This window comes from Hyla sarda, unplaced genomic scaffold (assembly GCF_029499605.1).
Source record: "Hyla sarda isolate aHylSar1 unplaced genomic scaffold, aHylSar1.hap1 scaffold_212, whole genome shotgun sequence".
In the NCBI taxonomy this organism is placed as follows: domain Eukaryota; kingdom Metazoa; phylum Chordata; class Amphibia; order Anura; family Hylidae; genus Hyla; species Hyla sarda.
In genome coordinates, this window is record NW_026608785.1 from 66,578 (window position 1) to 91,952 (window position 25,375).

A 25,375-nucleotide genomic window follows, 5' to 3' on the forward strand; every position below is an offset into this window, starting at 1 on the left:
AGGATATAATCATCACTATATATAATATAATATACTACAGGATATAATCATCACTATATATAATATAATACAGGATATAATCATCACTATATATAATATAATACAGGATATAATCATCACTATATATAATATAATATAATATAATACAGGATATAATCATCACTATATATAATATAATACAGGATATAATCATCACTATATATAATATAATACAGGATATAATCATCACTATATATAATATAATACAGGATATAATCATCACTATATATAATATAATATAATACAGGATATAATCATCACTATATATAATATAATACAGGATATAATCATCACTATATATAATATAATATAATACAGGATATAATCATCACTATATATAATATAATATAATACAGGATATAATCATCACTATATATAATATAATATAATACAGGATATAATCATCACAATATATAATATAATATAATACAGGATATAATCATCACTATATATAATATAATACAGGATATAATCATCTCTATATATAATATAATATAATACAGGATATAATCATCACTATATATAATATAATACAGGATATAATCATCTCTATATATAATATAATACAGGATATAATCATCACTATAATATAATATAATACAGGATATAATCATCACTATATATAATATAATACAGGATATAATCATCACTATATATAATATAATACAGGATATAATCATCACTATAATATAATATAATACAGGATATAATCATCACTATAATATAATATAATACAGGATATAATCATCTCTATATATAATATAATACAGGATATAATCATCACTATATATAATATAATATAATACAGGATATAATCATCACTATATATAATATAATAAATACAGGATATAATCATCACTATATATAATATAATACAGGATATAATCATCACTATATATAATATAATATAATACAGGATATAATCATCACTATATATAATATAATACAGGATATAATCATCACTATATATAATATAATATAATACAGGATATAATCATCACTATATATAATATAATACAGGATATAATCATCACTATATATAATATAATAAATACAGGATATAATCATCACTATATATAATATAATACAGGATATAATCATCACTATATATAATATAATATAATACAGGATATAATCATCACTATATATAATATAATACAGGATATAATCATCTCTATATATAATATAATATAATACAGGATATAATCATCACTATATATAATATAATACAGGATATAATCATCACTATATATAATATAATACAGGATATAATCATCTCTATATATAATATAATACAGGATCTAATCATCACTATAATATAATATAATACAGGATATAATCATCACTATATATAATATAATATAATACAGGATATAATCATCACTATATATAATATAATACAGGATATAATCATCACTATATATAATATAATATAATACAGGATATAATCATCTCTATATATAATATAATACAGGATATAATCATCACTATATATAATATAATACAGGATATAATCATCACTATATATAATATAATATAATACAGGATATAATCATCTCTATATATAATATAATACAGGATATAATCATCACTATATATAATATAATACAGGATATAATCATCACTATATATAATATAATACAGGATATAATCATCACTATATATAATATAATACAGGATATAATCATCACTATATATAATATAATATAATACAGGATATAATCATCACTATATATAATATAATACAGGATATAATCATCACTATATATAATATAATACAGGATATAATCCATCACTGTCTTTTATATAATCAGTTTCATGATTTCAATGTGAAACTCCAGCGTCTGAATAGCTCAGGTGACTTATGTAACAACCTCGTCATACACAACAGATGGGCCCCTATACTGGAGCTGTACACAACAGATGGGCCCCTATACTGGAGCTGTACACAATGGATGGGCCCCTATACTGGAGCTGTACACAACAGATGGGCCCCTATACTGGAGCTGTACACAACAGATGGGCCCCTATACTGGAGCTGTACACAACAGATGGGACCCTATACTGGAGCTGTACACAACAGATGGGCCCCTATACTGGAGCTGTACACAACAGATGGGCCCCTATACTGGAGCTGTACACAACAGATGGGACCCTATACTGGAGCTGTACACAATGGATGGGCCCCTATACTGGAGCTGTACACAATGGATGGGCCCCTATACTGGAGCTGTACACAATGGATGGGCCCCTACACTGGAGCTGTACACAATGGATGGGCCCCTATACTGGAGCTGTACACAACGGATGGGCCCCCTATACTGGAGCTGTACACAACGGATGGGCCCCTATACTGGAGATCTACACAACGGATGGGACCCTATACTGGAGCTGTACACAACGGATGGGCCCCTATACTGGAGCTGTACACAACGGATGGGCCCCTATACTGGCGCTATACACAACAGATGGGACCCTATACTGGAGCTGTACACAATGGATGGGCCCCTATACTGGAGCTGTACACAACGGATGGGCCCCTATACTGGCGCTATACACAACAGATGGGACCCTATACTGGAGCTGTACACAATGGATGGGCCCCTATACTGGAGCTGTACACAACGGATGGGCCCCTATACTGGAGCTGTACACAACGGATGGGCCCCTATACTGGAGATCTACACAACGGATGGGACCCTATACTGGAGCTGTACACAACGGATGGGACCCTATACTGGAGCTGTACACAACGGATGGGCCCCTATACTGGAGCTGTACACAATGGATGGGCCCCTATACTGGAGCTGTACACAACGGATGGGACCCTATACTGGAGCTGTACACAACGGATGGGACCCTATACTGGAGCTGTACACAACGGATGGGCCCCTATACTGGAGCTGTACACAACAGATGGGACCCTATACTGGAGCTGTACACAACGGATGGGCCCCTATACTGGAGCTGTACACAACGGATGGGCCCCTATACTGGAGCTGTACACAATGGATGGGCCCCTATACTGGAGCTGTACACAACGGATGGGCCCCTATACTGGAGCTGTACACAACGGATGGGACCCTATACTTGAGCTGTACACAACAGATGGGCCCCTATACTGGAGCTGTACACAACAGATGGGCCCCTATACTGGAGCTGTACACAATGGATGGGACCCTATACTTGAGCTGTACACAACAGATGGGCCCCTATACTGGAGCTGTACACAACGGATGGGCCCCTATACTTGAGCTGTACACAACAGATGGGCCCCTATACTGGAGCTGTACACAACGGATAGGCCCCTATACTGGAGCTGTACACAACGGATGGGACCCTATACTGGAGCTGTACACAACGGATGGGCCCCTATACTGGAGCTGTACACAACAGATGGGCCCCTATACTGGAGCTGTACACAACAGATGGGACCCTATACTGGAGCTGTACACAACGGATAGGCCCCTATACTGGAGCTATACACAACGGATGGGACCCTATACTGGAGCTGTACACAATAGATGGGACCCTATACTGGCGCTGTACACAACGGATGGGCCCCTATACTGGCGCTGTACACTACGGATGGGCCCCTATACTGGAGCTGTACACAACAGATGGGCCCCTATACTGGCGCTGTACACAACGGATGGGCCCCTATACTGGAGCTGTACACAACAGATGGGCCCCTATACTGGCGCTGTACACAACGGATGGGCCCCTATACTGGCGCTGTACACAATGGATGGGCCCCTATACTGGCGCTGTACACAACAGATGGGCCCCTATACTGGAGCTGTACACAACAGATGGGCCCCTATACTGGCGCTGTACACAACGGATGGGCCCCTATACTGGCGCTGTACACAACGGATGGGCCCCTATACTGGAGCTATACACAACAGATGGGCCCCTATACTGGAGCTGTACACAACAGATGGGCCCCTATACTGGAGCTGTACACAACAGATGGGACCCTATACTGGAGCTGTACACAACAGATGGGCCCCTATACTGGAGCTGTACACAACAGATGGGCCCCTATACTGGCGCTGTACACAACGGATGGGCCCCTATACTGGAGCTGTACACAACGGATGGGATACAAAAAAGAGAAAATAGAAAAAAGACTCCAGCTCACCGTTTTGAGAAGATTGCAGGTGGAAGGTGTTAATTTGTTGGGAGCACGAGAGCTTGTAGCCGAGACATATCCTCGGGTAGTAACTGGAGTTCAAGGAAGGACTGGTGGGGGAAGGGTATCTCAGCTCCACTTGAAGTAAAAAATATTCTTTAATAAAGTTCCATTAAAATAGAAAAATAGACAAAACAAACAAAATCACACGTGCATGGTGAGTTAAAAAACGCACGTCACCGACGCGTTTCGGGCTGTCAAAAGCTCTTAATCCTGGTGCATGTTACTGCCAGCACTGCTAGTTTATATATGCTGAAAATCAAGCATTTGCGTCACGTGACCATGCGGTCACATGACATACACACCTGGAGGTAATGAGATGCTACACAAAGAAAAATTATGAAGAAAAGAAAAAAACCATTGAGCAAGTTCAATATATGAAAGCAAGATCATTTCTGTAATTCATTCCAGCGGGGAATCTAGTCTCAAGCACGAGTATCCAGTAAGCCTCACGCTTCAATAGTAGACGAGACCAGTCTCCACCCCTTCGCGGAGGATAGACTCTTTCAATGCCACACACCTCAATGCAATCAGCTTGGATAAGCCAGACAGAGAACGTGAGTTAAAAGACGCCCTTTGTGAAGTAGATGTTTTAATGAAATCGATTTGATCTCAGTAAACTGATTACTGTATTGAGTGGAGAAAGTGACCTTATTACTCATTTCTGTAGCTGTTTTTGCATTATAGAAACATAGAAAGTGTCGGCAGATAAGAACCATTTGGCCCATCTAGTCTGCCCAATAATCTGAATACTTTATCCCCTAATAACGCTTGTCTGCTTTTATGTTGAGTGATTCTTTGAGCTCTTGCCAACACAGGAACTGAGTAGCCCCTATTCAACAACCTTCTGTCAATATCTTTACAGGTTTCCACATACGTTTCATCATTTGTCGAAGCCCTTTTTGCTCTTATGTACTCCCCAACTGGGAGATTACGCGTCACATGTCAGGGATGGCAGCTTCTGGCATGGAGGATACTATTCCCCGAAGTGGGCTTCCTAAACAGTTTGGTATTTATTTTTTCCTCTTTATTGTCACCAAGTAATGTGACATCAAGCAAATTAATTCTAGCGCCCCCCCCCCCCCCCCCCCCACTCCAATGTAAATTTCAAATTGAGAATGTTGTTGTTGATATGACTCAAGAACAATATGGCTTCCTCCTCAATGCCAGACCACATCAGGAGGAGGTCATCTATATAGCGCCCATACCACTGGGTATTGTGTGCAAATGGATTACTGGACGCATATAGATGAACCTCCTCCCAGTAAGCCATATACAGGTTGGCCAAACTGGGTGAAAATTTGGATCCCATTGGACATCCTGGGATTTGAATGTAATAATCCCTGTCAAAACGAAAAAAATATATTTTTTTAGCAAAAATTGCAATCCCTCCAACAAAAAATTGCAGAGAGTAACATCATCATTTCTGTACTTTTTAATGTGATACTCCACCGCTTTTATGGCCATATTATGGGGTATGCAGGAGTATAATGCGACTACGTCAAATGACACCCATGCAAATCCTTCTTTCCCCTGCATTTTATCTGTGGCATTCAATAAGGCCTTGGTATCCCTGATACCCCGGGGTACGGACCACTAAAGGTTGAAGGAGGTGGTCGACCCACGATGCCAGTCTCTCATGCACTGAATTTATCCCAGCCACTATAGGGCGTAATGGTGGTGGAAACACATTCTTGTGTATTTTGGGAAGTGCATGAAAAACTGGCACCGTGGGACAATCTGGGCAAAGATATTCAGCTTGCTGACTGGAAAAAATGTTCAATGATGTAGCAAATGAAATTAAGGCTTGTAAATCTTTTTTAACTGTAGCTGATGGATTAAACAATATTTGCTTATAGGTAGATGTGTCATTTAACATACATAATAGCTGTTTATGATACAATGCCCTATCCATTATTACTGTTGCTCCCCCCTAGTCTGCACTTCTAATTATGATATTATGGTTGGATTCTAACTGAGAGCAGAAGTTTCCGCATATGGGAGAGATTAGCATGAGATGCAACCGATTCATCATGAAGCTGTTTCAGGTCTGTTTCAATACGTTGTTGAAAAATATTCATAGAGTCAGTCCTGGAATTAACTGGATAAAAATAGGGGTTTGAAGTTTTAAACGACTTTTGTGTATTTTCCACAGGAATATTCAAAGAATTAGATTCTGAGGATAAATCGATCATAGTTTGTACTGCACATTGATCCTTAAATGAAAACTGTAATTTTGTCCCCATAATATGGCCATAAAAGCGGTGGAGTATCACATTAAAAAGTACAGAAATTATGATGTTACTCTCCGCAATTTTTTGTTGGAGGGATTGCAATTTTTGCTAAAAAAATATATTTTTTCGTTTTGGCAGGGATTATTACATTCAAATCACAGGATGTCCAATGGGATCCAAATTTTCACCCAGTTTGGCCAACCTGTATATGGCTTACTGGGAGGAGGTTCATCTATATGCGTCCAGTAATCCATTTGCACACAATACCCAGTGGTATGGGCGCTATATAGATGACCTCCTCCTGATGTGGTCTGGCATTGAGGAGGAAGCCATATTGTTCTTGAGTCATATCAACAACAACATTCTCAATTTGAAATTTACATTGGAGTGGGGGGGGGGGGGGGCGCTAGAATTAATTTGCTTGATGTCACATTACTTGGTGACAATAAAGAGGAAAAAATAAATACCAAACTGTTTATGAAGCCCACTTCGGGGAATAGTATCCTCCATGCCAGAAGCTGCCATCCCTGACATGTGACGCGTAATCTCCCAGTTGGGGAGTACATAAGAGCAAAAAGGGCTTCGACAAATGATGAAACGTATGTGGAAACCTGTAAAGATATTGACAGAAGGTTGTTGAATAGGGGCTACTCAGTTCCTGTGTTGGCAAGAGCTCAAAGAATCACTCAACATAAAAGCAGACAAGCGTTATTAGGGGATAAAGTATTCAGATTATTGGGCAGACTAGATGGGCCAAATGGTTCTTATCTGCCGACACTTTCTATGTTTCTATAATGCAAAAACAGCTACAGAAATGAGTAATAAGGTCACTTTCTCCACTCAATACAGTAATCAGTTTACTGAGATCAAATCGATTTCATTAAAACATCTACTTGTCACGTACGATGATGATAGTTTGAATGAAATACTTCATAAAGGTGGGAATGTAGCTGCTAGGAGGGGGAGAACCCTAGGTAACCGTTTGTCTCCCAGTGATTATGTGAGCACGCCGGAGAACAGTACATGGTTAAACATCAGAGGATTTCATAAATGTGCCGGTAGCAGATGCAATTTGGGTAAACATGTTACTAAATCTGCTCATTTTTCATCTGCATTTAATGGTAAGAAATATCCTATAAACTCTTTCCTGACCTGTGACCCCACTCATGTCGTGTATATAGTAACTCGCACAATATGGAAGATGCAGTACGTTGGCTGCACTACCAGAAAACAAAAAAACCGCATGTATGAGCATTTTCACAATTCACAAAGGGCGTCTTTTAACTCACGTTCTCTGTCTGGCTTATCCAAGCTGATTGCATTGAGGTGTGTGGCATTGAAAGAGTCTATCCTCCGCGAAGGGGTGGAGACTGGTCTTGTCTACTATTGAAGCGTGAGGCTTACTGGATACTCGTGCTTGAGACTAGATTCCCCGCTGGAATGAATTACAGAAATGATCTTGCTTTCATATATTGAACTTGCTCAATGGTTTTTTTCTTTTCTTTTCTTCATAATTTTTCTTTGTGTAGCATCTCATTACCTCCAGGTGTGTATGTCATGTGACCGCATGGTCACGTGACGCAAATGCTTGATTTTCAGCATATATAAACTAGCAGTGCTGGCAGTAACATGCACCAGGATTAAGAGCTTTTGACAGCCCGAAACGCGTCGGTGACGTGCGTTTTTTAACTCACCATGCTCGTGTGATTTTGTTTGTTTTGTCTATTTTTCTATTTTAATGGAACTTTATTAAAGAATATTTTTTACTTCAAGTGGAGCTGAGATACCCTTCCCCCACCAGTCCTTCCTTGAACTCCAGTTACTACCCGAGGATATGTCTCGGCTACAAGCTCTCGTGCTCCCAACAAATTAACACCTTCCACCTGCAATCTTCTCAAAACGGTGAGCTGGAGTCTTTTTTCTATTTTCTCTTTTTTGTATCCCATCCGTTGTGTACAGCTCCAGTATAGGGTCCCATCTGTTGTGTACAGCTCCAGTATAGGGGCCCATCTGTTGTGTACAGCTCCAGTATAGGGGCCCATCCGTAGTGTACAGCTCCAGTATAGGGGCCCATCCGTTGTGTACAGTGCCAGTATAGGGTCCCATCCGTAGTGTACAGCTCCAGTATAGGGGCCCATCTGTTGTGTACAGCTCCAGTATAGGGGCCCATCCGTTGTGTACAGCTCCAGTATAGGGTCCCATCCGTAGTGTACAGCTCCAGTATAGGGTCCCATCTGTTGTGTACAGCTCCAGTATAGGGGCCCATCCGTTGTGTACAGCTCCAGTATAGGGGCCCATCCGTTGTGTACAGTGCCAGTATAGGGGCCCATCTGTTGTGTACAGCTCCAGTATAGGGTCCCATCTATTGTGTACAGCTCCAGTATAGGGTCCCATCCATTGTGTACAGCTCCAGTATAGGGGCCCATCTGTTGTGTACAGCTCCAGTATAGGGGCCCATCCGTTGTGTAGATCTCCAGTATAGGGGCCCATCTGTTGTGTAGATCTCCAGTATAGGGTCCCATCTGTTGTGTACAGCTCCAGTATAGGGTCCCATTCGTTGTGTAGATCTCCAGTATAGGGTCCCATCCGTTGTGTACAGCTCCAGTATAGGGGCCCATCTGTTGTGTACAGCGCCAGTATAGGGTCCCATCTATTGTGTACAGCTCCAGTATAGGGTCCCATCCGTTGTGTACAGCTCCAGTATAGGGGCCCATCTGTTGTGTACAGCTCCAGTATAGGGGCCCATCTGTTGTGTACAGCTCCAGCATAGGGGCCCATCTGTTGTGTACAGCTCCAGTATAGGGGCCCATCTGTTGTGTACAGCTCCAGTATAGGGGCCCATCTGTTGTGTACAGCGCCAGTATAGGGTCCCATCCGTTGTGTACAGAACCAGTATAGGGGCCCATCCGTTGTGTACAGCTCCAGTATAGGGGCCCATCTGTTGTGTACAGCTCCAGTATAGGGGCCCATCTGTTGTGTACAGCTCCAGTATAGGGTCCCATCTGTTGTGTACAGCTCCAGTATAGGGGCCCATCTGTTGTGTACAGCGCCAGTATAGGAGCCCATCTGTTGTGTACAGCGCCAGTATAGGGGCCCATCCATTGTGTACAGCTCCAGTATAGGGTCCCATCTGTTGTGTACAGCTCCAGTATAGGGGCCCATCCGTTGTGTAGATCTCCAGTATAGGGTCCCATCCGTTGTGTACAGCTCCAGTATAGGGGCCCATCCGTTGTGTACAGCTCCAGTATAGGGTCCCATCCGTTGTGTACAGCTCCAGTATAGGGTCCCATCTGTTGTGTACAGCTCCAGTATAGGGGCCCATATGTTGTGTACAGCTCCAGTATAGGGGCCCATCTGTTGTGTACAGCTCCAGTATAGTGTCCCATCCGTTGTGTACAGCTCCAGTATAGGGGCCCATCTGTTGTGTACAGCTCCAGTATAGGGGCCCATCTGTTGTGTACAGCGCCAGTATAGGGGCCCATCCATTGTGTACAGCTCCAGTATAGGGTCCCATCTGTTGTGTACAGCTCCAGTATAGGGGCCCATCTGTTGTGTACAGCTCCAGTATAGGGTCCCATCTGTTGTGTACAGCGCCAGTATAGGGGCCCATCTGTTGTGTACAGCGCCAGTATAGGGGCCCATCCATTGTGTACAGCTCCAGTATAGGGTCCCATCTGTTGTGTACAGCTCCAGTATAGGGGCTCATCCGTTGTTTACAGCTCCAGTATAGGGTCCCATACGTTGTGTACAGCTCCAGTATAGGGGCCCATCTGTTGTGTACAGCTCCAGTATAGGGGCCCATCTGTTGTGTACAGCGCCAGTATAGGGGCCCATCTGTTGTGTACAGCTCCAGTATAGGGGCCCATCCGTAGTGTACAGCTCCAGTATAGGGGCCCATCCTTTTTGTACAGCTCCAGTATAGGGGCCCATCCGTTGTGTACAGCTCCAGTATAGGGGCCCATCTGTTGTGTACAGCTCCAGTATAGGGGCCCATCTATTGTGTACAGCTCCAGTATAGGGGCCCATCCGTTGTGTACAGCTCCAGTATGCAACAGGATTAAGGGCTTTTGACAGCCCGAAACGCGTCGGTGACGTGCGTTTTTTAACTCACCATGCACGTGTGATTTTGTTTGTTTTCTCTATTTTTCTATTTAAATGGAACTTTATTAAAGAATATTTTTTACTTCAAGTGGAGCTGAGATACCCTTCCCCCACCAGTCCTTCCTTGAACTACAACGGATGGGACCCTACACTGGAGCTGTACACAACGGATGGGACCCTATACTGGAGCTGTACACAACGGATGGGACCCTACACTGGAGCTGTACACAACGGATGGGACCCTATACTGGAGCTGTACACAACAGATGGGCCCCTATACTGGAGCTGTACACAACGGATGGGACCCTATACTGGAGCTGTACACAACGGATGGGACCCTATACTGGAGCTGTACACAACGGATGGGCCCCTATACTGGAGCTGTACACAACAGATGGGCCCCTATACTGGAGCTGTACACAACGGATGGGACCCTATACTGGAGCTGTACACAACAGATGAGCCCATATACTGGAGCTGTACACAACAGATGGGCCCCTATACTGGAGCTGTACACAACGGATGGGACCCTATACTGGAGCTGTACACAACAGATGAGCCCATATACTGGAGCTGTACACAACAGATGGGACCCTATACTGGAGCTGTACACAACGGATGGGACCCTATACTGGAGCTGTACACAATGGATGGGCCCCTATACTTGAGCTGTACACAACGGATGGGACCCTATACTGGAGCTGTACACAACGGATGGGCCCCTATACTGGAGCTGTACACAACGCATGGGACCCTATACTGGAGCTGTACACAACAGATGGGACCCTATACTGGAGCTGTACACAACAGATGGGCCCCTATACTGGAGCTGTACACAACAGATGGGCCCCTATACTGGAGCTGTACACAACGGATGGGACCCTATACTGGAGCTGTACACAACAGATGGGCCCCTATACTGGAGCTGTACACAACGGATGGGCCCCTATACTGGAGCTGTACACAACAGATGGGCCCCTATACTGGAGCTGTACACTACGGATGGGCCCCTATACTGGAGCTGTACACAACAGATGGGCCCCTATACTGGAGCTGTACACAACAGATGGGACCCTATACTGGCGCTGTACACAATGGATGGGCCCCTATACTGGAGCTGTACAAAACGGATGGGACCCTATACTGGAGCTGTACACAACAGATGGGCCCCTATACTGGAGCTGTACACAACAGATGGGACCCTATACTGGAGCTGTACACAACAGATGGGCCCCTATACTGGAGCTGTACACAACAGATGGGCCCCTATACTGGAGCTGTACACTACGGATGGGCCCCTATACTGGAGCTGTACACAACGGATTGGACCCTATACTGGAGCTGTACACAACAGATGGGCCCCTATACTGGAGCTCTACACAACGGATGGGCCCCTATCCTGGAGCTGTCCACAATGGATGGGCCCCTGTCCTGGAGCTGTACACAAAGGATGGGCCCCTGCCCTGGAGCTGTCCACAATGGATGGGCCCCTGTCCTGGAGCTCTACACAATGGATGGGCCCCTATCCTGGAGCTCTATACAACGGATGGGCCCCTATCCTGGAGCTGTACACAAAGGATGGGCCCCTATCCTGGAGCTGTCCACAATGGATGGGCCCCTGTCCTGGAGCTCTACACAATGGGTCAGCCCCTATCCTGGAGCTCTATACAACGGATGGGCCCCTGTTCTGGAGCTCTCGGTCTGATCACCATCAGGTGACCTCTCTGGGCCTTTATTGGTCAGGTGGATTTGGTCACATGATGAAACCTCCCCCTTCTATAAGTTCTTACCTCAGAGCCCCTGTAGATTCCTTCAGTTTGCTGACACTTGGGGACGGGGGACCCTTCAGCCGTAGATCCTTCACCGGTGTGATGGGACGGGGGATCCTACTCTTCACATTCTCCTCCTTTCTCACACACAAGGGTTTTGGTCTCCCGACCTTTCTGGGGATGGAGTCGTCCAGCTCATGTGTGTCTTCTTCAGAGCCGGTTGTAGACAAGGTCTCAGATGTTCTCCTCCGGTCTTCACTAGATGAGGCAGATGATGAACCTGCTGAGGCCAAGCGCTGGAGTCGGATCTGCCTTTTCTCCATCACAAAACGAGCGAGATCCAGTTGCTTTGTTCTCTTCTGGAACCTCTCTTTGGTAGAGTTGGACATAGTCTTATCTGATCCTGTGTCCTCCTCTGAGAGGAATACAGGGATGCGACTTCTAAAGCGTCCCCCCGCAGCCATAGTGCGAGCCTTGCTGGTGCCTGGGGCGGTGTTGTTAAGGCGATGGGTGGAAAGCACAATCTTTTCGGTGTCATCATTCAGAAGGTCTTTCTCCAGCTGCTCCTCAGATTTGCTCACTCCGTTGGCTTCATGTAGATCCCGCTCCTGATCTTCTTCCACTTTCTGGTGACTTAGTAATGGTGCACAGGAGTCGATCTCCACTATTCCCACAGTAGAGGTAGTGGTTCCCCTCTGTCTCGTGAACTCTTCAGTCTCCTCCATAATGGCCGGATGTTCCTCCAATCTCATCAGCTGCCCAGTGGAAGACATAACATTTAGATGAGTCTTTTCAGCAATGTGAACAAATGTTCGTTCGACTTTGGTAAAGGGGGATGAGGCGGCAGCAGTGGCAGCGGCGATGCACGGTGGTTTTGGTTCTGATTTAAGTATGGAAGATAAAGTTCCTGGTTCCGATACATCCAGCTGACTGCCTGTGGGTTGGGGTCTCTCTCCTTGAGGTGTCAATGCAGCAAGAGTTCCCAGGTCGAGGTCTGGCAGCAGTTCATTAGTGACTGGTGACTTCTTCATGTCTCCAGGAGAGAACAGTACTAAGGTCTTGGAGCCTTCCTCTAGTTCTAGGTCGTTCTCCGCGGTGGAGGCTCTTCCTCGGGAATCCTTCTGGTCATCTGCCAATAATGTAGAAGGAGCCGCTTCCTGACTCCTCTCTGTACTTTTCTGGCTGACATCACTGCTGGAGCCACTCTGGAGATCTACGTCCTCCCCCAGAAGCTCAGCCTCCTCTTCCTCGGTCTCCTCCTCTGGTTCTTCGTCCCGTGGACATCCACCATTGATGATGATGTGGGGTTCTGGGGCATGCACAGTTGGCACCACCACACTGGAGAAGTCCACCTTCTTCATCCTGTGTGGAACACGCAGCAATTCTTTGCTATCTGAAATGTCTTTCTTAAAGTCTTGGTAAGACAAGCTTAAAGGCACCACCATCGGCAATCCAGGAATATCAAAGTGCTTCAGGTTGAGGACCTGTCGAAGAGATCGAGAAACACCAAACATTATAAGAACATGGTGGATGCAGTCAGAGAACAACACAACTGTATAGGAGTGTGGTATAACTGTATAAGAGAGCGGTACAACTGTATAGGAATGCGGTACAACTGTATAGGAGTGCGGTACAGCTGTATAGGAGTGCGGTACAGCTGTATAGGAGTGTGGTACAACTGTATAAGAGAGCGGTACAACTGTATAGGAATGCGGTACAACTGTATAGGAGTGCGGTACAGCTGTATAGGAGTGCGGTACAACTGTATAAGAGAGCGGTACAACTGTATAGGAATGCGGTACAACTGTATAGGAGTGCGGTACAGCTGTATAGGAGTGCGGTACAACTGTATAGGAGTGCGGTACAGCTGTATAGGAGTGTGGTACAGGTGTATAGGAGTGTGGTACAGGTGTATAGGGGTGCGGTACAGCTGTATAGGAGTGCGGTACAACTGTATAGGAGTGCGGTACAGCTGTATAGGAGTGCGGTACAACTGTATAGGGGTGCGGTACAGCTGTATAGGAGTGCGGTACAGCTGTATAGGAGTGCGGTACAACTGTATAGGAGTGCGGTACAACTGTATAGGAGTGCGGTACAACTGTATAGGAGTGCGGTACAACTGTATAGGAGTGCGGTACAACTGTATAGGAGTGCGGTACAACTGTATAAGAGTGCGGTACAGCTGTATAGGAGTGCGGTACAACTGTATAGGAGTGCGGTACAACTGTATAGGAGTGCGGTACAGCTGTATAGGGGTGCGGTACAGCTGTATAGGAGTGCGTTACAGCTGTATAGGAGTGCGGTACAGGTGTATAGGAGTGCGGTACAACTGTATAGGGGTGCGGTACAGGTGTATAGGAGTGCGGTACAGGTGTATAGGAGTGCGGTACAGGTGTATAGGAGTGCGGTACAGGTGTATAGGAGTGCGTTACAGCTGTATAGGAGTGCGGTACAGGTGTATAGGGGTGCGGTACACCTGTATAGGAGTGCGGTACAGCTGTATAGGAGTGCGGTACAGCTGTATAGGAGTGCGGTACAGCTGTATAGGAGTGCGGTACAACTGTATAGGAGTGCGGTACAGCTGTATAGGAGTGCGGTACAACTGTATAGGAGTGCGGTACAGCTGTATAGGAGTGCGGTACAGCTGTATAGGAGTGCGGTACAACGATGTGTCTTGTGTGACTCTTCCCCACAATGAGATGTGTTTTATGTGACTTCTCGGCAAAGAGACCTTTTTGTAGCCATCAGGTTGGACTGAACCGGCTGATCGTAATTTGTACAAGGATTGTATATATGTATATATGGATTGTATATATGTATGGATTGTATATATATGTGTATATATGTATGTATGGATTGTATATATGTATGGATTGTATATATGTATATATGGATTGTATATATGTATATATGGATTGTATATATGTGTATGTATATATATGTATGGATTGTATATATGTATATATGGATTGTATATATGTATATATGGATTGTATATATGTGTATGTATATATGTATGGATTGTATATATGTGTATGTATATATGTATGGATTGTATATATATGTGTATGTATATATGTATATATGGATTGTATATATGTGTATGTATATATATGTATGGATTGTATATATGTATGGATTGTATATATGGATTGTATATATGTGTGTATATATGTATGAATTGTATATATGTATGGATTGTATATATGTGTGTATATATGTATGAATTGTATATATATATGGATTGTATATATGTGTGTATATATGTATGGATTGTATATATGTGTATGTATATATGTATGGATTGTATATATGTGTATGTATATATGTATGGATTGTATATATGTATATATGGATTGTATATATGTATGGATTGTATATATGTGTGTATATATGTATGGATTGTATATATGTGTATGTATATATGTATGGATTGTATATATGTGTATGTATATATGTATGGATTGTATATATGTATATATGGATTGTATATATGTATGTATGGATTGTATATATGTATATATGGATTGTATATATATATGTATGGATTGTATATATGTATATATGGATTGTATATATGTATGGATTGTATATATGTGTGTATATATGTATGGATTGTATATATGTGTATGTATATATGTATGGATTGTATATATGTGTATGTATATATGTATGGATTGTATATATGTGTATGTATATATGTATATATGGATTGTATATATGTATATATGGATTGTATATATATATATATATGTATGTATGGATTGTATATATGGATTGTATATATGTGTATGTATATATGTATGGATTGTATATATGTATATATGGATTGTATATATGTATGTATGGATTGTATATATGTATGTATGGATTGTATATATGTATGGATTGTATATATGTATATATGTATGTATGGATTGTATATATGTATGTATGGATTGTATATATGTATGTATGGATTGTATATATGGATTGTATATATGTATATTTGGATTGTATATATGTGTATGTATATATGTATGGATTGTATATATGTATATTTGGATTGTATATATGTATGGATTGTATATATGTATGTATATATGTGTATGGATTGTATATATGTGTATGTATATATGTGTATGTATTGTATATATGTATGTATATATGTGTATGTATATATGTATGGATTGTATATATGTATATATGGATTGTATATATGTATGGATTGTATATATGTGTGTATATATGTATGGATTGTATATATGTGTATGTATATATGTATGGATTGTATATATGTGTATGTATATATGTATGGATTGTATATATGTGTATGTATATATGTATGGATTGTATATATGTGTGTATATATGTATGGATTGTATATATGTATATATGGATTGTATATATATTTATGCACTAAACTGAAGAAAACAGGTGGGCTGTATAAACAAAATAGGTCGCCCTGTTTAACCCCTTAAGGACCAGGCCAATCTTATTTTTGCGTTTTCGTTTTTTCCTCCTCACCTTCCAAAATCCATACCTCTTTTATATTTTCCTCTACAGACCCATATAAGGGCTTGTTTTTTGCGTGACCAATTGTACTTTGTAATGAATCCTCTCATTTTACCATAAAATGTACGGCCAACCCCCAAAACATTTTTTAGGGAGGAAATTTAAATGAAAATCACAATTTTGTGCATTTTGGAGGGTTTTATTTTCACACTGTACAATTTACAGTAGAAATGACGTGTTCTTTATTCTGTGGTTCATTATGATTAAAATGATCCCCATGGCGAGATACTTTTATATTTCTGTACCGCTTAAAAAAAATCTAAAACTTTTTATACAAAATCAGTAATCTAAAATCTCCCTATTTTGACCACCTATAACTTTTTCATTTTTCCGTATATAGGGCGGTATGAGGGCTCATTTTTTGCGCCGTCATCTGTACTTTTTATCAATACCACATTTGCATATATAAAACGTTTAGATAATTTTTTATTAATTTTTAAATAAAATGTGACAAAAAAGCTGTATTTTTGGACTTTTTTTTATTTTTTACGTTTACACCATTCACCATACGGGATAATTAACATTATATTTTGATAGTACGGACATTTACGCACGCGGCGATACCAAATATGTTTATAAAAAATCAATTTACGCTTTTTGGGGGTAAAATGGGAAAAACGGACAATTTTCATTTTTATTGGGGGAGGGGATTTTTCATTTTTCAACTTTATTTTACACTTTTTATGTCCCCATAGGCGACTATCTATAGGAATCCTTTGATTACGAATACTGATCAGTGTTATGTATAGGACACAGCACCGATCAGTATTATCGGTCATCTTTGCTCGATCTCAGACCAGAGCAGAAGACCCTGGGAGACGGCCGGAGCCAGGTGAGGGGACCTCCGGCCGCCATGCTGGATGATCGGATCGTCGCGGCGCATCACGGCATCTGAGGGGTTAATGGCAGACATTTGCGTGATTGCTCGCGGTCATACATAGGACGTAAATGTACGTCCTGGTGCGGGAAGTCCCACCAAACCAGGACGTACATTTACGTCTGTGGTCGTTAAGGGGTTAATTATCAAGTCAGATTAAGTCGGGAACCTTTTAAAACTTTACTTTTAAAATTTCCCATAAAAAATTCATAAACACACCGTGTAGAAAAATATAATTCAGATAAAGATTTCATCATGTAGTTTCGACCGCCATCTTAATATAACAGCACAGATGGAAACCTGGCCACATTAAATTCCGTTAATTCATACAGGAGACATCGCTTCACACTCACAGGGGGCTCCGGTGGAAATGGGTTTTTAAATCGACTGGTGCCAGAAAGTTAAACAGATTTGTAGATTACTTCTATAAAAAAATCTTAATCCTTCCAGTACTTATTAGCGGCTGTATACTACAGAGGAAATGGTTTTCTTTTTGGATTTCTCTGATGTCATGACCACAGTGCTCTCTGCTGACCTCTGAACTGTCCAGAGCAGGAGAAAATCCCCATAACAAACATATGCTGCTCTGGACAGTGATGTCAGCAGAGAACACTGTGCTTGTGATGTCAGCAGAGAACACTGTGCTTGTGATGTCAGCAGAGAACACCGTGCTGGTGATGTCAGCAGAGAACACCGTGCTCATGATGTCAGCAGAGAACACTGTGCTGGTGATGTCAGCAGAGAACACTGTGCTCGTGATGTCAGCAGAGAACACTGTGCTGGTGATGTCAGCAGAGAACACTGTGCTCGTGATGTCAGCAGAGAACACCGTGCTGGTGATGTCAGCAGAGAACACCGTGCTGGTGATGTCAGCAGAGAACACCGTGCTCATGATGTCAGCAGAGAACACCGTGCTGGTGATGTCAGCAGAGAACACCGTGCTGGTGATGTCAGCAGAGAACACCGTGCTGGTGATGTCAGCAGAGAACACTGTGCTCGTGATGTCAGCAGAGAACACTGTGCTCGTGATGTCAGCAGAGAACACTGTGCTCGTGATGTCAGCAGAGAACACTGTGCTCGTGATGTCAGCAGAGGACACTGTACTGGTGATGTCAGCAGAGAACACCGTGCTTGTGATGTCAGCAGAGAACACTGTGCTCGTGATGTCAGCAGAGAACACTGTGCTCGTGATGTCAGCAGAGATCACTGTGCTCGTGATGTCAGCAGAGAACACTGTGCTCGTGATGTCAGCAGAGAACACTGTGCTCGTGATGTCAGCAGAGAACACTGTGCTGGTGATGTCAGCAGAGAACACTGTGCTGGTGATGTCAGCAGAGAACACCGTGCTGGTGATGTCAGCAGAGAACACCGTGCTGGTGATGTCAGCAGAGAACACTGTGCTCGTGATGTCAGCAGAGAACACTGTGCTGGTGATGTCAGCAGAGAACACCGTGCTGGTGATGTCAGCAGAGAACACTGTGCTCGTGATGTCAGCAGAGGACACTGTGCTGGTGATGTCAGCAGAGGACACTGTGCTCGTGATGTCAGCAGAGGACACTGTGCTCGTGATGTCAGCAGAGAACACTGTACTGGTGATGTCAGCAGAGGACACTGTGCTGGTGATGTCAGCAGAGAACACTGTACTGGTGATGTCAGCAGAGGACACTGTGCTCGTGATGTCAGCAGAGAACACTGTGCTCGTGATGTCAGCAGAGATCACTGTGCTCGTGATGTCAGCAGAGAACACTGTACTGGTGATGTCAGCAGAGATCACTGTGCTCGTGATGTCAGCAGAGAACACTGTGCTGGTGATGTCAGCAGAGAACACTGTGCTAGTGATGTCAGCAGAGAACACTGTTCTGGTGATGTCAGCAGAGGACACTGTGCTGGTGATGTCAGCAGAGAACACTGTGCTAGTGATGTCAGCAGAGAACACCGTTCTGGTGATGTCAGCAGAGGACACCGTGCTGGTGATGTCAGCAGAGAACACTGTGCTTGTGATGTCAGCAGAGAACACCGTTCTGGTGATGTCAGCAGAGGACACCGTGCTGGTGATGTCAGCAGAGGACACTGTGCTCGTGATGTCAGCAGAGAACACTGTGCTGGTGCTGTCAGCAGAGAACACTGTGCTCGTGATGTCAGCAGAGGACACTGTGCTCGTGATGTCAGCAGAGAACACTGTGCTCGTGATGTCAGCAGAGAACACTGTGCTCGTGATGTCAGCAGAGAACACTGTGCTGGTGATGTCAGCAGAGAACACTGTGCTAGTGATGTCAGCAGAGAACACTGTTCTGGTGATGTCAGCAGAGGACACTGTGCTGGTGATGTCAGCAGAGAACACTGTGCTAGTGATGTCAGCAGAGAACACCGTTCTGGTGATGTCAGCAGAGGACACCGTGCTGGTGATGTCAGCAGAGAACACTGTGCTTGTGATGTCAGCAGAGAACACCGTTCTGGTGATGTCAGCAGAGGACACCGTGCTGGTGATGTCAGCAGAGGACACTGTGCTCGTGATGTCAGCAGAGAACACTGTGCTGGTGCTGTCAGCAGAGAACACTGTGCTCGTGATGTCAGCAGAGGACACTGTGCTCGTGATGTCAGCAGAGAACACTGTGCTCGTGATGTCAGCAGAGGACACTGCGCTGGTGATGTCAGCAGAGAACACTGTGCTGGTGATGTCAGCAGAGGACACTGCGCTGGTGATGTCAGCAGAGAACACTGTGCTGGTGATGTCAGCAGAGAACACTGTGCTCGTGATGTCAGCAGAGAACACTGTACTGGTGATGTCAGCATAGGACACTGTGCTCGTGATGTCAGCAGAGGACACTGTGCTGGTGCTGTCAGCAGAGAACACTGTGCTGGTGATATCAGCAGAGAACACTGTGCTCGTGATGTCAGCAGAGGACACTGTGCTGGTGCTGTCAGCAGAGAACACTGTGCTCATGATGTCAGCAGAGGACACTGTGCTGGTGATGTCAGCAGAGAACACTGTGCTCGTGATGTCAGCAGAGAACACTGTGCTCGTGATGTCAGCAGAGAACCCTGTACTGGTGATGTCAGCAGAGGACACTGTGCTGGTGCTGTCAGCAGAGAACACTGTGCTCGTGATGTCAGCAGAGGACACTGTGCTGGTGCTGTCAGCAGAGAACACTGTGCTGGTGATGTCAGCAGAGGACACTGTGCTCGTGATGTCAGCAGAGGACACTGTGCTGGTGCTGTCAGCAGAGAACACTGTGCTCGTGATGTCAGCAGAGAACACTGTGCTCGTGATGTCAGCAGAGGACACTGTGCTGGTGATGTCAGCAGAGAACACTGTGCTCGTGATGTCAGCAGAGGACACTGTGCTCGTGATGTCAGCAGAGGACACTGTGCTGGTGATGTCAGCAGAGGACACCGTGCTGGTGATGTCAGCAGAGGACACCGTGCTGGTGATGTCAGCAGAGAACACTGTGCTCGTGATGTCAGCAGAGGACACTGTGCTGGTGATGTCAGCAGAGAACACTGTGCTGGTGATGTCAGCAGAAAACACTGTGCTGGTGATGTCAGCAGAGGACACTGTGCTGGTGATGTCAGCAGAGAACACTGTGCTGGTGATGTCAGCAGAGGACACTGTGCTGGTGATGTCAGCAGAGGACACTGTGCTGGTGATGTCAGCAGAGAACACTGTGCTCGTGATGTCAGCAGAGGACACTGTGCTGGTGATGTCAGCAGAGGACACTGCACTGGTGATGTCAGCAGAGAACACTGCGCTCGTGATGTCAGCAGAGAATACTGTGCTGGTGATGTCAGCAGAGGACACTGTGCTCGTGATGTCAGCAGAGAACACTGTGCTCGTGATGTCAGCAGAGGACACTGTGCTCGTGATGTCAGCACAGTACACTGTGCTCGTGATGTCAGCAGAGAACACTGTGCTCGTGATGTCAGCAGAGGACACTGTGCTCGTGATGTCAGCAGAGAACCCTGTACTGGTGATGTCAGCAGAGAACACTGTACTGGTGATGTCAGCAGAGGACACTGTGCTCGTGATGTCAGCAGAGGGCACTGTGCTGGTGATGTCAGCAGAGAACACTGTGCTCGTGATGTCAGCAGAGTGCACTGTACTGGTGATGTCAGCAGAGAGCACTGCGCTTATGATGTCAGCAGAGAACACTGTGCTCGTGATGTCAGCAGAGAACACCGTGCTCGTGATGTCAGCAGAGGGCACTGTGCTCGTGATGTCAGCAGAGGACACTGTGCTCGTGATGTCAGCAGAGGGCACTGTGCTAGTGATGTCAGCAGAGGACACTGTGCTGGTGATGTCAGCAGAGAACACTGTGCTCGTGATGTCAGCAGAGGACACTGTGCTGGTGATGTCAGCAGAGGACACTGTGCTGGTGATGTCAGCAGAGAACACTGTGCTGGTGATGTCAGCAGAGAACACTGTGCTGGTGATGTCAGCAGAGAACACTGTGCTGGTGATGTCAGCAGAGGACACTGTGCTGGTGATGTCAGCAGAGAACACTGTGCTGGTGATGTCAGCAGAGGACACTGTGCTGGTGATGTCAGCAGAGGACACTGTGCTTGTGATGTCAGCAGAGAACACTGTGCTGGTGCTGTCAGCAGAGGACACTGTGCTGGTGATGTCAGCAGAGGACACTGTGCTGGTGATGTCAGCAGAGAACACTGCGCTCGTGATGTCAGCAGAGAACACTGTACTGGTGATGTCAGCAGAGAACACTGTGCTGGTGATGTCAGCAGAGAACACTGTGCTGGTGATGTCAGCAGAGAACACTGTGCTGGTGATGTCAGCAGAGGACACTGTGCTGATGATGTCAGCAGAGGACACTGTACTGGTGATGTCAGCAGAGAACACTGTACTGGTGATGTCAGCAGAGGACACTGTGCTGGTGATGTCAGCAGAGAACACTGTGCTGGTGATGTCAGCAGAGAACACTGTGCTGGTGATGTCAGCAGAGAACACTGTGCTCGTGATGTCAGCAGAGAACACTGTGCTCGTGATGTCAGCAGAGAACACTGTGCTGGTGATGTCAGCAGAGGACACCGTGCTGGTGATGTCAGCAGAGAACACTGTGCTCGTGATGTCAGCAGAGAACACTGTGCTGGTGATGTCAGCAGAGAACACTGTGCTGGTGATGTCAGCAGAGGACACTGTGCTGATGATGTCAGCAGAGGACACTGTGCCCGTGATGTCAGCAGAGGACACTGATCGTGATGTCAGCAGAGAACACTGATCGTGATGTCAGCAGAGAGCTCTGCGTTCCAAAAAGAAAACCATTTCCTCTGTAGTATTCAGCAGCTAATAAGTACTGGAGGGATTAAGATTAATTTACAAATCTGTTTAACTTTCTGGAACCAGTTAATTAGAGCAAGAGCAAATCCCCATAGCAATCCTCTCCTACTCTGGACAGTTCCTGACATGGACAGAGGGGTCAGCAGAGAGCACTGTGGTCAGACAGAAAGGAAATTCAAAAAGAAAAGAACTTCCTGTTTATTATACAGCATTTGATAAGTACTGGAAGGATTGGGATTTTGTAATAGAAGTAATTTTCAAATCGGTTTAACTTTTTGGCACCAGTTGATTTAAAAGAAAATGTTTTCCAGTGGAGTACCCCTTTAACCAGTTAAGGACCTAGGGCGTACACTTACGTCCTGACACCCTGGTACTTAAGGACCCAGAATGTAAATGTATGCCTGTGGGAATTTTGGTCCACGCCCACGCAAACGCCCAGGGGGGTCTTCAGACCACCCATGTCGGCGATCGCCGCAAATCGCCGGTGAATTAAATTCCGGGTAATACGGGTCTATGGTGACCCGGAATATAAGGGGGATTGTGATTGTCCAAGACACCCACGATCCCCCTGAAGTGATAGGAGTGAGTCAAGAAGCGACGACCAATAGCAGATCGGGGGCGGGGGTGGGGGGTGGTTAACTTCCGGTTTCCTCATTCTGCCCACCCACAATAGGCAGGGCAGAACGGGGAAACTGACAGGGACCGGCGCCAAAGTCCACTTACCCATCGGCGGCGGTGATTGGCGGCAGCAGAGGATGGCGATGCGGCTCCCTGGATCCTACGGAAGCCAGTGAGTTGTTGCCTAGCAACATCTGGAGGGCTACAGTTTGGAGACACTATACAGTGGTCTCTAAACTGTAGTCCTCCAGATGTTGCAAAACTACAACTCCCAGCATGCCCAGACAGCTGTTTGCTGTGTGGGCATGCTGGGATTTACAGTTTTGCAACATCTGGAGGGCCACAGTTTGGAGATCACTGTGCAGTGGTCTCTAAACTGTAGCTCTCCAGATGTTGCAAACCTGCAAATCCCAGCATGCCTAAACAGCTGTCTCAGCATGTTGTAGTTGCGTACCTCCAGCTCTTGTATAACTACATCTCCCAGCATGCCCTTCGGCGATCAGTACATGCTGGTAGTTGTACTTTTGCAACAGCTGGAGGCACGCTGGTTGGAAAATACGGAGTTAGATGACAGAACCTAATTGAAGGTTTTCCAACCAGTGTGCCTCCAGCTGTTGCAAAAGTAAAACTCCCAGCATGCACGGTCTGTCAGTACATGCTGGGAGTTGTAGTTTTGAAACAGCTGGAGGTTTGCCCCCCCATGTGAATGTACAGGGCACATTCACACGGGCAGGTTTAAAGTAAGTTTCCTGCTTGAAGTTTGAAATGCGGCAAATTTTTCGCCGCAGCGCAAACTCCTAGCAAGAAATTCACCGTAACACGCCAGTGCGAATGTACCCTAAAGACACTACACTACACTACACTACCACATAATAAAGGGTAAAACACTACATATACACTACACTACCACATAATAAAGAGTAAAACACTACATATACACTACACTACACTACCACATAATAAAGGGTAAAACACTACATATACACTACACTACACTAACACATAATAAAGAGTAAAACACTACATATACACTACACTACACTAACACATAATAAAGAGTAAAACACTACATATACACTACACTAACCCTAAATAAAGAGTAAAACACTACATATACACTACACTACACTAACACATAATAAAGGGTAAAACACTACATATACACTACACTACACTAACACATAATAAAGAGTAAAACACTACATATACACTACACTACACTAACACATAATAAAGAGTAAAACACTACATATACACTACACTACACTAACACATAATAAAGAGTAAAACACTACATATACACTACACTACACTAAATAAAGAGTAAAACACTACATATACACTACACTAACACATAATAAAGAGTAAAACACTACATATACACTACACTACACTAACACATAATAAAGGGTAAAACACTACATATACACTACACTACACTAACACATAATAAAGGGTAAAACACTACATATACACTACACTACACTAACACATAATAAAGGGTAAAACACTACATATACACTACACTACACTAACACATAATAAAGGGTAAAACACTACATATACACTACACTACACTAACACATAATAAAGGGTAAAACACTACATATACACTACACTAACACATAATAAAGGGTAAAACACTACATATACACTACACTACACTAACACATAATAAAGGGTAAAACACTACATATA

General features: G+C 44.0%; 1 protein-coding gene across 6 annotated transcripts in view; it reads right to left on the reverse strand.

The window, feature by feature from the left end:
* TTBK1 (tau tubulin kinase 1) overlaps positions 1–25,375 on the reverse strand; it is a 291,447-nt gene that overhangs the window by 20,015 nt on the left and 246,057 nt on the right. For all 6 annotated transcript variants that reach the window (XM_056552932.1, XM_056552933.1, XM_056552930.1 and 3 more), the window contains one exon: positions 12,360–13,822. In XM_056552932.1, coding sequence (XP_056408907.1) covers positions 12,360–13,822 — 1,463 coding nt within the window. The remainder of the gene's footprint in view (positions 1–12,359; positions 13,823–25,375) is intronic.